This window comes from Pelodiscus sinensis, chromosome 7 (genome assembly GCF_049634645.1).
Source record: "Pelodiscus sinensis isolate JC-2024 chromosome 7, ASM4963464v1, whole genome shotgun sequence".
In the NCBI taxonomy this organism is placed as follows: domain Eukaryota; kingdom Metazoa; phylum Chordata; order Testudines; family Trionychidae; genus Pelodiscus; species Pelodiscus sinensis.
The window spans coordinates 22,556,762-22,573,923 of record NC_134717.1 but is presented as its reverse complement, the minus strand read 5'-3'; the positions used below and the strand labels follow the sequence as shown (position 1 = coordinate 22,573,923).

The 17,162-nt window shown below is 40.9% G+C and overlaps 1 protein-coding gene across 4 annotated transcripts in view; it reads right to left on the bottom strand.

Moving 5' to 3' along the window:
* ARHGAP15 (Rho GTPase activating protein 15) overlaps positions 1-17,162 on the bottom strand; it is a 491,953-nt gene that overhangs the window by 196,386 nt on the left and 278,405 nt on the right. For all 4 annotated transcript variants that reach the window (XM_075933317.1, XM_075933318.1, XM_025191035.2 and 1 more), the window contains one exon: positions 7,061-7,183. In XM_075933317.1, coding sequence (XP_075789432.1) covers positions 7,061-7,183 — 123 coding nt within the window. The remainder of the gene's footprint in view (positions 1-7,060; positions 7,184-17,162) is intronic.

The window sequence follows — 17,162 nt, the reverse complement described above, 5'->3', positions numbered from 1 at the left end:
ACACAGTGAGTGAAACCCAGCCTCACTCTGCGAGGTGAGGATGACCATGCCCTGCACCATCAGAGCCACTGTGCTTGCACAGAGGCCATGGTCAGAATGTCCGGCTATCCCCGGGAATGGGAGCTTCCTCCTGGGAAGGGGACAGTGATGGCACTTACATGGTGTGGCCTCCCCCGACGACCCTGGTGACTCCGCTGCTGGGACAGCTCGGAGGTCTGGCCAGCGTGGCACCCTCCATGGTGGCTCATCCTCTGCTCCGGTACCAGATCTCTGCCCCCTGGGGTGACGGAGACCGTACTGCCCTCCATGATGCGGTCCAGAGCGTCGAAGTAGGGGCAGGTGTCTGCCCTTTCTGAGGAACTGCCCTGAGTTGCCCTGGAGTATGCCTGCCGCAGCTCTTTGATCTTCATGAGCACATGTTCTTGTGTGAGCATGTGGCCTTTGGTGGCCATGGTATCAGCTATGCATCCGTAGACTGCGGTATTCCTCCATCTAGTGTGGAGACCATGGACATTGGAGGCCTCCCCCCAAACCTCAATGAAGTCCATGATCTCCGCACTAGTCCAGGAGGGCACCCTCCATCTCCAGCCCCTGGCTGGCTCCTGGGAGCTGGGGGACTGGGTGGGGGACAGCTGGCTGGCACTGGCTGCCTGGCTCATTCTCTGGCCACTGGGTAAGGGGCAGCCACTGCTGGCATGCCTGGCCAGAGTCTACCCCTTTAAGGGCTCTGGATCTGGGGGAGAAGAGAAGAGTTTTCCTAGTTTGGCCCAGAGTGGCCACCAGGGGAAACTGGGAAGGGCTGGAGGCCCCTTTTTCAGAATAAGCATCTACACAACACTTATTTCGAATTAGCTATTTCAAATTTGGCGTTATTCCTCATAGAATGAGGTTTACCAAATTTGAAATAAGTGCCCCACTATTTCGATTTTATTTCAAAATAGTGGTTTGCCTGTGAAGATGATAGGAAAATTAATTCAAAATAACAGCTGTTATTTCGAATTAACTTTGATGTGTAGACATACCCTAAGAGTTGTTGGCTCACTGACCTCACTAGGAATATTCCCATTGATTTTAGTGAGCACTGACTCAGACTCTAAACTTCCATATCATAATCCATGAGCTGAATGATGTCTGAATGTGAAAACATGGCAGTGAGCATGCGACTGATGAATTATTTTAATCTTTGGAGTATCATCAACAGGAGTGATGTTTTAAGGGTGTGAAGACATCCACATTCAGTTCTTTGAAAAATCATAGTGACCACTAAACCCACTGTGGAACAAGATTACTGACTCCTTACACTATAGTCTCTGATTTCTCACCATTTAATACCAAATTAAATAGATTCACTCTATGTTTCCCACTGGGAGAATGAAGAGAGTGGAGCCGTATCCTTTCTGTTCCTGATCCCACTTCTGCTGATTGCATCCCATACACTTCAGGCTACATAACATACCACTTGCTTTACCAGCAATTGGAAGGATTCAGTTCAATTTTAAAAAAAGATATAGAATGATAAAGTAGCATTTATTTTTGTCTTACAGCTTTAGTTCCTCTAATCTGTGGTGGGTTCTTTTCTTGTTGCTTTAATTTCTCCTACATTTAACTTTTCAAGTGAATTCAGATAAACTCTTTACTTGCAGCGAAAAAGTTAGATGGGACATATTTTCTTAGTAGATGGGTTTTTCATCAGCACACCAACATTCATTTATGCGCAGTTTTTATTCACGCTATTTTATTATTGAATGAAAGTAAATTATGAGATTCTTTATTAGCCATGCACTCACCATGGCTTTTAAGTAACTGGGGGTACGTCTACACTACAACGTTAATTCGAACTAAGCTAATTCGAACTAACGGATCTAGACTAAAAAACTAGTTCGAATTAGCGTTTTGCTAATTCGAACTAGCATGTCCACATTAAGTGGACCCTGAACCAGGCTTAAGGATGGCCGGAAGCAGTGTCAGCAGGGCATCAGAGGAGGACTTAGAGCGTGGAGATGCTGTCTCAGGCTAGCCGAGGGCTGTGCTTAAAGGGTCCCGACCCCCACCCCGGACAGACAGTTCTCAGGGGTGCCCCGCTTGCAAAGCAGTCCTGGCTTGGATTGCCCGGAGTACCCACACTGGGCACATCACAGCACTCGGCCATCAGACTGGCTGCACTTGCCGCAGGCTGCCATCTGGGGAGAGGGCGCAATTGGAGGGCTGCAGGAGAGGTTCCATCCCAAAAGCCCGCAGAGCCAGCCCAGTCCTCCCAATCGGGGGCTCGTGCCCCATTCCTCCCTCACCTCCTTCCACTTACCCTTCCCTAGCCCCTTTTCTTGATGTACAAAATAAAGGACAATTGTGTTCAAAAATGGAAACTGTCTTTATTGAACAAAACTGGGGGAGACTGGGAAAAGGAGGTGGGAGAGGTGAAGAGAGAGGGTGGGAGAGGGGAGGGCAACTAAAATGATCAGGGGTTGGGAACAGGTCCCATATGAAGAGAGGCTAAAGAGACTGGGATTTTTCAGCTTAGAAAAGAGGAGACGGAGGGGGGACAGGATAGAGGTCTCTAAAAGCAGGAGTTGGGTGGAGAAGGTGCATACAGAAAAATTCTTCATTAGTTCCCATAAAGAAGGACTAGAGGACACCAAAGGAAAGGAATGGGTAGCAGGCTTCAAACTAGTAACAGAAAGTTGTTCTTCACAAAGCAAAGAGTCAACCTGTGGAACTCCTTGCTGCAGGAGGCTGTGAAGGCTAGAACTAGAACAGAGTTTAAAGGGAAGTGAGATCAAGTCATGGAGGTTGGGTCCATGGAGTGCTATTAGCCAGGGGGTAGGAGTGGTGTCCCTGCCCAAGGTTTGTGGAAGGCTGGAGAGGGATGGCACGAGACAAATGGCTTGGTCACTGTCTTCGGTCCATCCCCTCCAGGGTTCCTAGGGTTGGCCGCTGTCGGCAGACAGGCTACTGGGCTAGATGGACCTTTGGTCTGACCCAGTACGGCCATTGTAAGCTCAGGGCTCAGGGTCAGGGGTCTCAGTGGACCCCCTTGATTTTCATGCACACCTGCTTCTGGGTGGCCAGGCTGGCAGCTCTCCTGCCCAAGCCGGCCACTTTCCTGTGCCTAGTGCGTAGATCGTGGACGAGGTCCACGATGTCCGCACTAGTCCAGGCGGGTGCCCGTCTCTTGCGGTCCCGGGCAAGCTCCCGGGAGCCGCCAGCCTGGTCCAGGGAAGAGGGGGAGGGCTGGGGGGCATCGGGTAGGTAGCTCGAGGCGTGCCAGGTGCAGGGTCTGGTGGCTGGGTGCTGGCAGGCTTGCACCTAGCACGGGCACCGTAGCCAGCCCGTGCCCCTTTAAGAGCTCCGGGGCCGGGAGGGGGGCAGACGAGTTTCCCTGGTGTTGGCCAGAGTGGCCACCAGGGAAACCTGGGGAGGGCTAGCCTCCCACTAGTTCGAATTAAGGGGCTACACACCCCTTAATTCGAACTAGCTAGTTCAAACTAGGCTTAATCCTCGTAAAATGAGGTTTTCCTAGTTCGAACTAAGCGCTCCGCTAGTTCGAATTAAATTCGAACTAGCGGAGCGCTACTGTAGCGCCTATTAAAGTTAGTTCGAACTAACATCCGTTAGTTCGAACTAACTTTGTAGTGTAGACATACCCAGAGGTAGTAGTAAATTCAAAACATAAATGCTCAGAACCCAGGAATCTAGTAAACTGATATAATGTTGAAGGCTGGAGACTAATTATGGATGGTATAAAACATAACAAAGTTCAAATGTGAGGATCACAGTTCAACCGTGAAGCAACATTAGTTTCAAAAGAGAAAATACAGTTTTTATCTAGCACAATTAGTGTAGATTCCGTAAATTCTGAGAATTTTTCAATCCCAAGTCACAGAAGAGCCAGACATAAGTCATTTGAGTAAAATTACTCCTGAAGTAACACTGATAAAGTGGCAAAGCTGCAAAAAAGGCTCTTTATTCAGTTATACAACATTGTTGTTCATATATAGATATTGATTAAATTAATAATGTAACAAAAATTTATTAGGTACATGTTACTTTAAATAATGCCTATAATATTATTACAATACTTTTCTTTACTAAATATTATATGAAATAAACAAAAAGTAGAAATTTTAGAACTGACAATCCTCATTTACAGTTTTAACACACACACACACACACACACACATATATATATATATATAATTTTTTTTTTCATTGAATGAAATCATTATGGCCTAATCTTGCAAACACTAAAGTCTACCTCCCTGAGGAACAACTCATATTAGAGAAAACTTTAAAATAACAAATAGTTCTAGGAATGTAATCAGGCTCCATATCATTTTAAAGTAATTAATTATTTAAGGTTTCCATAAGAAATTAAATACTTCTGCACAGATAGATATATAGGCCCAGTTTTTCAGTGGTTACTGGGTGCCTACATGTATTATTAGAGGCCTAGAGGATTTTCAAAACTGTCTATATTTCTATGCTCCATTGATCCAGTTGCCTACGTACCTTTGAAAATTCCATTAAATGCTTATCTGCATCTTTATGGACCTAAATACCTTTAAAAATCTGTCCCTTAGTACCCAAATAATTAGATGATACTGAAGTACATGGTTTAGTGTGTGCGCATTTCAGTATGGTGGACCTTATTTTTATTTTTAAAATCCATGTGTATGTGAAGGTGTAAATGACAATAATATAAACTTCAGACTTTTCTAATAATTGTATGGATCAAAATACCCAAAGGGAAAAAAATAATTTTGAAGCAAGTTTTGAAAAATGTCCTTTGGATAAGAGTGCACACATCAGTGACCGAGAAGAGGACTGACTACATTTAAGTTAACTTCATATTTTAAAATGTATTCACTCTTGCTTATAATTTATGTGTTAAATGTATTGGAGTTTTGTGACAGACAAAGTAAAAAATCCATATAGATTTGAAAGCTTTCTAGTGCTCCTGGCAAATATGAATGGCACTTGATGAAAAGTGAAGGTTTTTATAGCACCTACAGTGCCACTGCTTTGGTGTAATTATCACCACATGCTTCACAGATATTTATATCAATTCTTCACTATCCCATAGAACGGCTTGTACTATAAGTTTGGCACTGTGATGTCCTGCAAGGCTATAGATGTACTTTTATTGAAAGAATTAATTATTTTAAGGGATTTATAATTCTGACAGATGTATTCCCCCCTGGGATTAAAGTTAGTATGCATGTTCCCAGAGTTGGAGGAATTTCTTGTACAAATTGTTCTACATCTCCCCCTCTTCCCCCGCCTCCAAGATTACAGCAAATATAGAGTTTTGCAATGTTCCTATAGCCATTTAATTCACCTTTAGGGAAAAATGCATTTTAAAACATGAAATTTGTAAACCATTTATTTTTAATCTGGATACTTGCAATTTGCTATTTAAAATATTTTAATATGAGCCTAAAAATTAACATTTAAAAGTGGTCTGTCTATAAGCACCACAACTGCATTTTCATAACATTATAACAGATTAAGGGATAAACTGCATGGAAGACAATGAAGGAACCTTATCAAATGAGCATTTCACATAGACTTACTGTAGATTGGAATTAAGCTCTGCTAAGGAATCCTGACTCATTTGCATGGCCAGAACCAAATCCTAATGAATCTTCTTGGAAGAAAACTAACATGTTTTCTGTACAGTTACATTAGTTTATTATTAAAACTCTGCTAGGGAATGCAGATCCTGACTATGACAGAACATAATTCAACTGGGTTTTCCATACAAGAACATCCCAATTAGAACCAGGCTATGTTAGAGAATCAGGAGTCTAATGCAACTCTATCTGAAAACAAATGCATCTGGTTTTCCTAGAGAGATACATTAGAGGATGGATTTGAGTTATGCTAATGAATCTGGATTTGCTAGTAGGGATCACATCTGATCCCTGTGTAACGCCACAGGAGATTCATCAGCTACACTTTATTAAACTGGAAAAAAGTCTTAAATGCAGAAATTAAAAGACTATAAATTACAACTCAAGCTTCTTCTCTGATACCATAATAATTGAAACAAACTAAAATGATGTACTCAAATCCCACTCTTAACTCAAACTGTGCATTAAAGTAACATCAAAACTGAGATACAATAGGTGATTAGGAACAGATTCTGAAAGTTAGGCACACACAAGTATACATATAAATATGCATATTTGCAAATACCTGAGGTGTATGTAGGGGGAGATTTTCAAAACTGTCTACAGGATCTAGAATCACAAATCTTATTAAAAAAAACAGGACTATGTAGCACTTTAAAGACTAACAAGATGGTTTATTAGGTGATGAGCTTTCGTGGGCCAGACCCACTTCCTCAGATCAAATAGTGAAAGAAAACTGTCACAAATCTCAAATCTTATCAAGATTCAGTTCTCTTAAATGCTTTAGGCACTTTTAAAAATCTCTCCCAAAATAGTCAAGAATTTATGTGCACATGGTTGTGAGGGCCTCAAATCTGGCCTATAATATTTCACTGCTTTGTGTCTGTTTGGAGGGCTGAGTGAAGGCAGCTTTCTGCCAGCCCCTTGATCCTGGGCAAAGGTGGTAAAATTAACCCCTCTGACTCTAACTCACAGTGACTTCAAGCCCTGCTATTGACTCAGGATTGCGGGCACTAAATGGGTGCCAAAGCCTTGTGGCAACCCGCCCCCCAAACAAACCAAAAACAAACAAACAAACAAAAAATCCCAACATATCTAGCTGGTTTGCATATACAGTTGCAGTTTTTTTACATACTTATTGGTGAGTGTGCAAATTTTTCATGCACAATTCCAGAAGATATTTAAAAATATGGTCTTGCTTGACCATTGGTGGCCAGAATACTCCAGTTACAGGATAACAGTACCTACAGTTTGAAAAAGATTGTTCCTGAGAGCTTACCAATACACAGAAAAATATCTAGCCAGAAATTGCTATGCAATCCAAATGGTCCTATGCTTTTAACTGATGACAGGAATGAGAATATTGTGAAACAGTAACTGTCATTAATGAACTTTCAGTTTTACTCCGAAAAAATAGATAAGGAACACACCTTTAATCAGTCCCTTTTCTTGCAAGGTTTTCAGTGAAGGTCTTCGGGTTATAAACTTCTTTAATCTGCTTTTGACTCGATTTCTGTCATTTGTATCAGAGGCACTGTAGTTCAGTCTGAAAACTGAGAAAAAAAAGAAAAACTACATTTCTAGTAAAACTACATTTTTAAAAATAACAATACATGTTCTTGAATACTGCATACAGATGTGATCATTTCATCTCAAAAAGGACATCTTAGCATTGAAAAAATTCAAAAAAGGGCAACAAAATAATTAGGGGTTTGGAATGGCTGCCATATGAAGAGAGATTAAAAAGACTGAGACTTTTCAGGTTAGAAAAGAGGAGATTAAGGGGGGACATGGTAGAGGTCTATAAAATCATAATCAGTTTGGAGAAACTAAATAAGGAAAAGGGATTTACTTGTTCCCACAACATAAGTACTAGGGGTCACCAAATGGAATTAATAGGTAGCAGGTTTAAAACAAACAAAAGGAAGTTTTTCTTCATGTAACGCAGTCAATCTGTGGAACCCCTTACCAGAGGATGTTGTAAAGACCAGAACTTTAACAGGGTTAAAAAAGGACTAGATGCATTCATGAAGGATAAGTCCATTCATGCTTATTAGTCAGGATGGGTAGAAATGGTGTCCCTAGCCTCTGTTTGTCAGGGGATGGGAATGAGCATCAGTGGAGGAATTTCTTGATGATTACCTCTTTTGTTCCTTCCCTGTGGGGCACTTGGTATTGGTCATTGTTGGAAGACAGGATAATGGGCTAGACTGACTTTGTCTGACCTAGTATGGCTGTTCTTATGTTCTTAAAACAATAACTATGTCTACCCTTAATAATATAGTAGGTCAGCAAGATAGCTGGTAGGATAGTACAAAGAGTTTGATTAACATTTGTGAGATAAAACATGATGCGTTCACTTGGTGTTATCTGTAGAGTCATGTTATTTATTATTTGCAAATATTCGGATGGGCACTATTTACTTATGAAACGTTCCATGAATCTCAAGACATTCATTTGGACTACTATTCAACTGAAACTTCCAATTGGAAGTGTGCTAAATATTATTAATGGTATACCATTTTTATGAGATGGGATGGGGGGGTCACAGCATTGGTGATGGTCCGAATCCTCTTGCCAAGTCAGATGAGGCATTCCACTATTGCTAATACAGTTGCAGAAATCATGGCTTACTGACAAGAAAATATGCAAGATGTACTAATTTATGGAAGAAAAAGTGTTCCAAATCTAACAGCTACGTTTTATTATATTTAGGTATTTATTGCACAGAGAAGCCTTTGGGCTAAGTTCTGTTGTGGTTTATTCCAGCAAGATGCGGAGCCCACCTCCTGAGATTCCACAGGAGCAAGCTGTGATGATGCTAGTGGGCTATAAAATGTTGTCTGCTGGGATCTCCACAGAGAAAAATCACTGCCCCCAAAATGAGCAGTACTGATGAGAGGAGGTATAGCCAGGACATCAAAATATTCCCTACTTTCAGCATTCAGCATGCTTATATGGCTATATTTTTCCATCTTGTGTTTAAATTATCAAGTGGGGATTCTGTGTGAGGAAATCTTTGTGAGGATTTCTGAACCTCACATATCCTACGAGATATGAGGCAGCCCAGAATTATAGATTTGTTGCCCCTTTTCCAGTTTCCCTGTGCCCTGGTGCTGCCAGTCATTAAGTCATCTGCAGGGGTGCGAAGAGCACATTATACAGCAAGAACCCATACAATCTTTTCTAGTAAGATCTCCAGCAGCTTTCCCTCTAATTTTTTCCACTCCAGAACAGAATGAGTTTTCTTATGTGCACCAATACACACCTTCATATAACAAAATGCAAGTGGCAGGATTGGGGTTAAGGTGTTCTGAGTGTGGGAGGTGGCTCAGGCCTGGGGCAGAGGACTGGGGTGCAGGAGTGTAAGGTCTTTGGTTGGGGTGGAGCTGAGTATAAGGGGTTTTGGGTCCAGGAGAGAGCTCCAAGTTTGGGAAAGGACAGGTGTTGGGGTATAAGAGGCTCTGGGTTAGTAGCTGCAGAGCAGGAAGGTCTAGGCTGGGGGCTGGCATCCAGGAGGGGGTACAGTTGTTGGACTGGAGATATGGGTCTTGAGGTGGGGCTGGGGATGAGGGCTTTTGTATACAAGAGGGTTCTCGGGGCTAAGAGGGCTCAAAGTTGGGGAGGGAGTTGCGGCTTGGGTTTACTTGGGTGGCTCTGTGCTGGGGCAATAGGAGAGGGACTCCCCTCTGTGAGCCATGGCAGCTCTATGCTAGGGCCAGCGGAGAGGGGCTCCCTTCCATGGGCAGATTGCAGCAATTCCATGCTGGGGCTCACGGGAAGTATTTTTCCTCCACTGGCCATGGCTTCTCCCTGCTGGGATTGGAAGGGAGGGTCTCTTTCCTGGTGGCCCCAGTAACTTCAGGGGATCTCTCAGCCCTGAGCCCCTGCATGGGATTTAACACAATTCCTAATGTGAACTATGATCTGCAGGGCTGGAGTGGGATAGTATCTGTCCTTTGGTCCACTCAGTCTCCATCTCATTCCTTTTATTGACCTTGGGCTGCAGAGAGCATGCCTCACAGAACTGCTCACTAGAAAAGGTAGCTGATCCCCAATTCTGTATGGAGAAAGGGAAATCCACAAGTTTACATTTTCCTTTGTGTGCTGATTTAGCAGGGATAATCCAGTGCTCCAGAGGCAGGGCTTCTATGAAGCATTCAGGGCCTCTCTCCTTGTACAACTTCTGTAGCAGTGTGGTTATACATGTACATATCTACCCCCCACATGAATTCTCCCCCACGATGCAGCAGTCCTTACTACACGGATCTGAGAAAACCATTATAGGGAGAAATCATGGTATAGATTACGCTAGGTTTTGTCACAAGCAGTTTCACATAAGTTATCAATAAAAACAGAATGCTAAAAGGTGCACAGCTATAAAACAGCGATGATTTAAAGGGTCCTCTTAAGGAACAGTACAAAATCCTGGGATAATGTGGTTTATATTACAAATCTGATTTTAACAGCCAACCTTATAAAACGGTTTACGCTTTGCTGTTGTCAAGGGAGCAAAACTTGCCAAATTGTTCATTTTAAGTAAATACAACCATAGCCAATTAAGGAAAGCAACATTTAAACACATGCCTATGATAATCAGAGCATAGTTTGCTTCTGATTTCACTACTGATTTTAACAGAAGAGTGTTCCATTTTCCCACAGCACTAAAATGACCCCACACATACTTCCACAACCTAGTAATCACAGAGGACAAATAAAACAACACTTTATTGGAAAATACACAAGCTTGGTAAAATAATCCATCATTTATGAAAAATAGAATTCACATTGTTAATGGCAGCATTCTTAGGGTGATGCATCATAGAATATAAAGATTAGTATCCAATTGATGGTCAGCTCTTTTGTGCACTTTATATTTTAGAACTTTTTGTTCAAAAATTAAGCAGTCTTTGGCAAGGATAGACTAAAATTCCAAATCACTCAGCCTTGCTATAAAAAGAATAACAAATGGATGTTTCTAATTCTGCATCTTAATGGTACTTTGAAACAGTAAAGTGAATTGTATTTCGTTTTCTGACTGTGGATATGCGGTTTGAATTCATTGTATCTTCAGAGTAGTTTGACTTTTTGTGACTTGCTGGCAGAATGCAACTCTTCATTTCAAATATGGCACAAGTAAAACCACTCAGTTACTTTAGGCCTGCCACATTTCTTAGTCTGCAGGATTTGCCTGCTTGCATTTCAGTATTAGCTCTGACTGTAACATCAAATTTGTTAAGATGATTTAACAGGTTCCAATGTGGTTCACACTGAAGAATGGTTAGATCTACAATTCAATGTGTGGGGTGAACCATCCTCATGCACACTCAAATGTTTTAATACAGCTGTGTAGTTTTATACCTGAAGCAGCAACTATGGTGTTAAAACTACATCTAGAGGTAGGAATCATTATTGTCATAGACACTTTTTGTATATTTCATGTCAGATTATATATAGCATGGAGAAAAACAACAGCAAAGCCAATTTTGATGAGTTTCTTATATTGTGTTCGTAAGCACATGCAAGTCACCAGAGGGAAACCTCCCAGAAATTCAATGGTTTGGATAATATGATCCAGAATTGAACGCTGGCTAGAAATACTCTTGCTGGGATCTTGTTTAGAAATATCTTTTTTCCCTGCCAAACCACTGCTCTCATGGTATCCCCAAGTAATAATGGCTTTGTTTTATATTTGGAAAAACAAAAAGAACTAAATGTTGTTTTCAAATGGAAAAAAGTTTAGCTATACAACAGAAAGACTGTTTTCTGTAGTACTTACATTTTCCATTTTCAGATTATGGGTATGATTGGTGAAGATCATCTATGGAAGTTGGCAAAATTAACCAGATTAACTATCAACTGCATATTTCAAAGGAGGAGTACTTCAAGAAGAAAATAAATGGAATGGTTATTACACTATAATTTACACTATTACACTATCATTTAAGTTCATTACACACCAATCGGTTAAATTTCTCTGAATTGTACTGGTTTTCTAATTACATGACACAAACAGATCATGTATTTAGACCATTGAGCTGTTTGTTTGCTAAAATGACTGTCTGCAGTTAGTTTGGAATCCTAAAGTTGTCGTCTTCTTTTTGTGCCTCTGCTATCTGTGGAGTTTGCTCTGTTGATTATTCTTTCTGAGAAACAAACTGTAGATGTTAACAGTTTCTATAGAACTCCCCATGGTCATTCTCACATATGATTTGGATGTTGAATTCTTTCTCCTTATGGATGCTGAGGTTGTCCATCCTTTGTCTCCATCCAATATGACATGAACACAGTCACCAAGTCACCTACCCATGGCAGATTTCCAAGTGACTGAAATCGGTTGTAAAAGTGTTCGTAAGTTCTTTTACTATATTTATCCAATTTAGCTACTCTCTCTTTCTCTCTGTTTGGCCACTTTGGAGAAAACTACTGTTGCAACTTTGGAAAAGAACCTCCTAGTTGTCTTCTCAACAGGAGTTGTGTTGGACTATATCCAGTAGCTGCTGTTGATGTTGATCTGGAACTCAAAAGAATGATGAATGGATTTTCCTGCTGTAGGATTTTCTTGGCTGTATATACAAGTATCTCCATTCACTTGTGGGCTGCTAGTAAAATGATCAAAATCATATTTCTTAGAAATGACTTCAATTTTGCTGCAGTGAACTGTGGCCCATTTTCCTTCACTGGTTGTTCTGGAGCACTGATATGAGCAAACGTGCACTTCAGTTTCATGATAACACTGAAACATGTTAGGTATTTTAAGTACATTATATTTCTATATAAGTGGAAAAATAGTCCATTGTAACCAGGTAACTATGTTATATGAATTGGCAGAAATTTTCAGCTAATGTCTTCCATGGTCTGTCTGGAAGAGGAATATGCAAACTGTGTTATTCATCATAATCTCTTAAATTGATGTCTCCTTTCAAAAAGCCAATATCATCATATTAGATCATAGAATCATAGAGCTGGAAGAGATATCAAGAGGTCATCAAATCCAGCCTCCTGCCCAAGGCAAGACCAATCCCAACTTGCAAGGGAAATTGTTTCACTGTAAATCCCTTCTGAGATGATGATGATTATGATGTCAGCTGGTGAGTTCATTTTAATGTCAATAATCTTGCTGCGAATATTCAGTTTCAGTCTCCTGACAGGTTTTATGCCCTCACAGCGATAGAATCCCAAAACAACAGCTTTTGATTGTCTGTAATATAAGTCAACTGCCTGACTGCTTTGGTGAGGCAAGCAGCTGCAAAATGTCCATATTCCATGCATTTATTATACTGCGTGCCTCAGACTGGACATGCATCTTCTCTTGGTATGTTACTTTTTCTATTCCTTATGTATGTAGGCTGGAATTTTTCCCTCTTAGACCTTTTCTATACTATCTCTGTAAGTCAGTCTAAGTTATACAAGTTAAGTTATTTAAGTTGCATAACTGAAGATGATGTAACTTACATCAACTTAAAATGGTGTCTACATTGCACTATATCACTATGTTAATTGGAGATGCTTCTTGGAGTAGTAAAGTCAATTGGAGAGCATTCTCCCAGCAACTTAGTGTATCTTCACCAAACCTGCTAAATCAATGTCACTGCGTCAATGGCAGCAGTGCCAATTTAGCATGGTAGTGAAGATAAGCTTGGACGCTCTCACTCCTTCCCTCCGGATTTTATGATTATGACTTTTAACATTCACGTTCTGATTGCAGCTTCTAAGCTAGTTTCAGGTTCTTCAAGTTGTTGCTCTCCTTTGTTCTATTGTTTGACTAATTCTGATGTCTTTGCAATCTGTATACCATGCTGCTGTGAAAAGTTTTTTTCTAATTGAGTAACCAGCCTGTCTGATTTTCTCTATTTGCATTCCCCAGTTTTCAGTCAAAGTATACAGAGCTCTTAAGCAACATTCCCCCTGGTTCCTTAATTCTTGGGTGTCAACATACTCTTTGTAAACTTTCTTGTGCAAAAAATGAGAGGAGGAGACTATATTATAGCAGCAAAACTATAAGAAGAGGTTACTCATCTTGTACTGTAACTGGAGTTCTTTGAGATGTGTGCCCTAAAGATGGTCCTTTTCAGATGTGCCTTTGATCAGAGATTTTCAGTAGCACTGCCCTTTCAACCCATGTTTGCACTCCATAAATCCTTGTTCACTGTACCAAGAATATTTAGAGTTGCATAAGTGATCCATCCTCAGTTTCTTCTCTGCTGTGAAGTTCCATGAAAGGAAACTGAAGCAGAGGGGAAGGAGGCAAATACTGGACCACCCACAGAGACATATTTCAAAGACCTACAGCTATTACACAAAAGGACTAACCTCTCCTTCTTTTTCAATAGTGTCCTTTTGAATAATCCACTTTGCATGACTCTTGTATCTGCACCCAAAGAGAAGAAAGAGCTTCAGAGCAGACTCTAAAACTGAAGGCAGAACTGCATTGCCAACTGCAGCATAGGATCTTAAGGCATGGACCAAAACACAGTGTCTGGAGAAAATAGATATTCATGTCCACTTTGCAGCTTTGGATTGTCAACACCTGAAACATCTTTAAGTCACACCACAGAAGTAGATTGCTACCATATAGAAAGAGCTTACAGTCTAGGAGGAAAACGAATATTAGCAGACTTCTAACATGAGATAATATATCCAGAGAACATAAGAATCCTAAGAACATAAGAACGGCCATACTGGGTCATTCCAATGGTCCATCTAGCCCAGTATCCTATCTTCTGACAATGACCAATGCCAGATGCCCCAGAAAGAGTGAACATAGCAGGTAATCATCAAGTGATCTCTCTCCTGACACCCATTTCCAGCTTCTGACAAACCGAGATACACCTCAAGGGTCTCTTGATGGAGACTGTGATCTTTTGGATTTCTCTACTATGGAAACAAACATGGTTTGGTTCTTGGTTCTTATGTCTCCATCAGAAACCTCTCTAACTAGCTAAATCATCAAACTGGAACAGAGCACTAATTAATGTAAAACAATGGCTTCCTACAGTAGACACTATGTCCTGTCCACCCAAAAGGTCCATTGAAAGCAAATACTACTGTGAAATATAAAACAAACAAACAAATATTTTATTAAGGAGTTCACACTTAGTGGTTGGTGAAACCTAAGTATAAAACTCACAACCAGTTTGGGGTTTATGCCCTGCTTCTTCATAGTCTGCCCTGAGACTCCTGCGACACTCTAGACATCTTGACAACGGCATCCAAAGGGAGGAAGGGAAATGAGATAATTCAGAGGTAGATTCCTGTATTGGGGGTGATTTAAATTCTCAAGTAATCAAAACTGAGATTTGAATACAAGGGATGGCTAGAAAAAGGTAGCTGTCACAGTAATTGAATTTTTGTTCTACTACCTTGTACTCTTGGTAGGTGGGTCAAGAAGGCTACAGAAATTCAAAAAATGAACCAAAAGAGATATTTGAGTTATTTGAGGCCTGCTATATTTTATTTTCTTGCGGGTGTGCATATCCTGAGGAATCTAATAATGACTCTCAAATCGTTCAGAGAATGAGGAGACTTGTCAGTAGATTCAGAAAATAGCTTGACACCATCAAAAGGAAGATCCCTAAGCACACTCTGGGTATGTCTAGACTGCATCCCTCTGTCAGCAGAAGGATGCAGATTAGGCAGGTCCACATTGCAAATGAGGCAGGGATTTAAATATCCTGCACCTAATTTGCATAAAAATGCCCACCGCATTTTACCAACTCAGCACTTTGTTGGCAAAAAGCAGAGAGGGATCCGTTGATAAAGAAAGATTTTTTTTTGACAGATCCTGTAAATTTTTTGACAGATCCTTTCTGCCTCCTGCAAGGTGCTTTTTGCCGACAAAGTGCTGAGTCAGCAAAATGCAGTGACCATTTTTATTCAAATTAGGCATGGGGTATTTAAATCCTTGCCTTATTTGCAATATGGACCTGTCTAATCTGCATCCCTCTGCTGACAGAGGAATGCAGTCTAGACATACCCTCTGTGGCTATGTCTGCACTACAAAGAAAAGTCAGAAACTCTTTCTACCATCAAGGAATTCAATGACAGGTGTGAAAACAGAAATTATGAGTATTTAGGTGGAACATAATATACGTATAAGAGGTGCTTAAATGGAGTCTGCCAGAGAAGTGTTAGCAGGCTCCAATGAAGCCTCATTCACAGGAAGAAACACACACATAAAAGCTGTAGTTTACAAAATCACCAGGAATTATAGTGCAAGGCCTGGATATCCTCTAAAAGAATGTTAAACCTACCTGATATGTGCTTCATTAGCTCTTGAAACTATCTAAAATCATCTGCTTTGGAGAGTGTTATAGGCATTACAGCCACATTTAATGAGGAAGAAGAAATGTTTGCATAGAGTGCTTCCTCTAAGGGTATGTCTACACAGCAACATTATTTCAAAATAACTAGAGTTATTTTGAAATAACTTAGTCTGCGTCTACACAGCAGGCAGTTATTTAAAAATAATTTCAAAATACTGTCAAGCTTCAGGACTTCTTACTCTGACTCTTGTAACCCTCATTGTATGAGGAGTAAGGAAAGTTGGAAAAAGAGTGCTCTATTTGAAATAAGTGCTGTGTAGACACTTCCTATTTCGAAATAAGCTACGCAATTTGCGTAGCTCAATTTGCGTAGCTTATTTCAAGTTACACTCTGCTGTGTAGATGCATCCTTTGTCACGTTTATGGCTCAGGAGAATGACTTTCCTTAGAGTCCCGAGAATACACCAGGGGTGATTATATAGGGATCCCAATAAGTCCTCTGTGGGGGCACACAGAGCATAGGCAGAGGGATTTATCATTGGTCACTCTGATTAGATGGGAGTGAAGGTTGTTTGTCCCCAGCTGTCTTTCTCTCAGAACAACAGAGCTAAGCATCATCCTCAACTTCCACGGGAGGGGATAACTGTTCACCCTGAATGATAAATCTTGAGAAATGCAGAGTCAGTGACCTAGATCATCTCAGGAGGGACAAATGAAGATACTGGTAACTAACGAAGCTTGTTTGAAACAAATTGACCCCTTGAGTGTCTTAACTCCTGCTCCAGTGATGGCGTATGAGCAGAAATTGAATAGTATTCTGTGGAAACCATAATTGGTTTTCAGATAGGAATCATAGAAGGTGCACTGGTGCTACAAACACTGAATGTTTTGAATAAGTATGTCCAGACTCAGATGTACCAATATGATAGCAGAAAAAGGGTCAATGAGAGCTAAATTTGTTGCACCCTCACAGCAGACTGTGACAGTTTCCCTTGCTAGAGCCTTTCCCTGCAACAGGGAAAGACTTTGGCAGTGGGAAAAGGGGTAGTGGAGATTTCCCCAGAGCTTCCCCCCAACAGAGTTTTTCACTGACACATATAGTTACAAGATGCAGTGTGGACATAGCTAGCTTTTTGTTACAGTGCATAAACATAGCTAAATGCCACTACCAGTGGATTTAGTATGGACATAGCCTAAGTGTGCTTGGAGGCCAGTGTGGGACCTCTAAGCCAGGACAGAGGCTGGCCTTTGGATTTGCTCCATCATA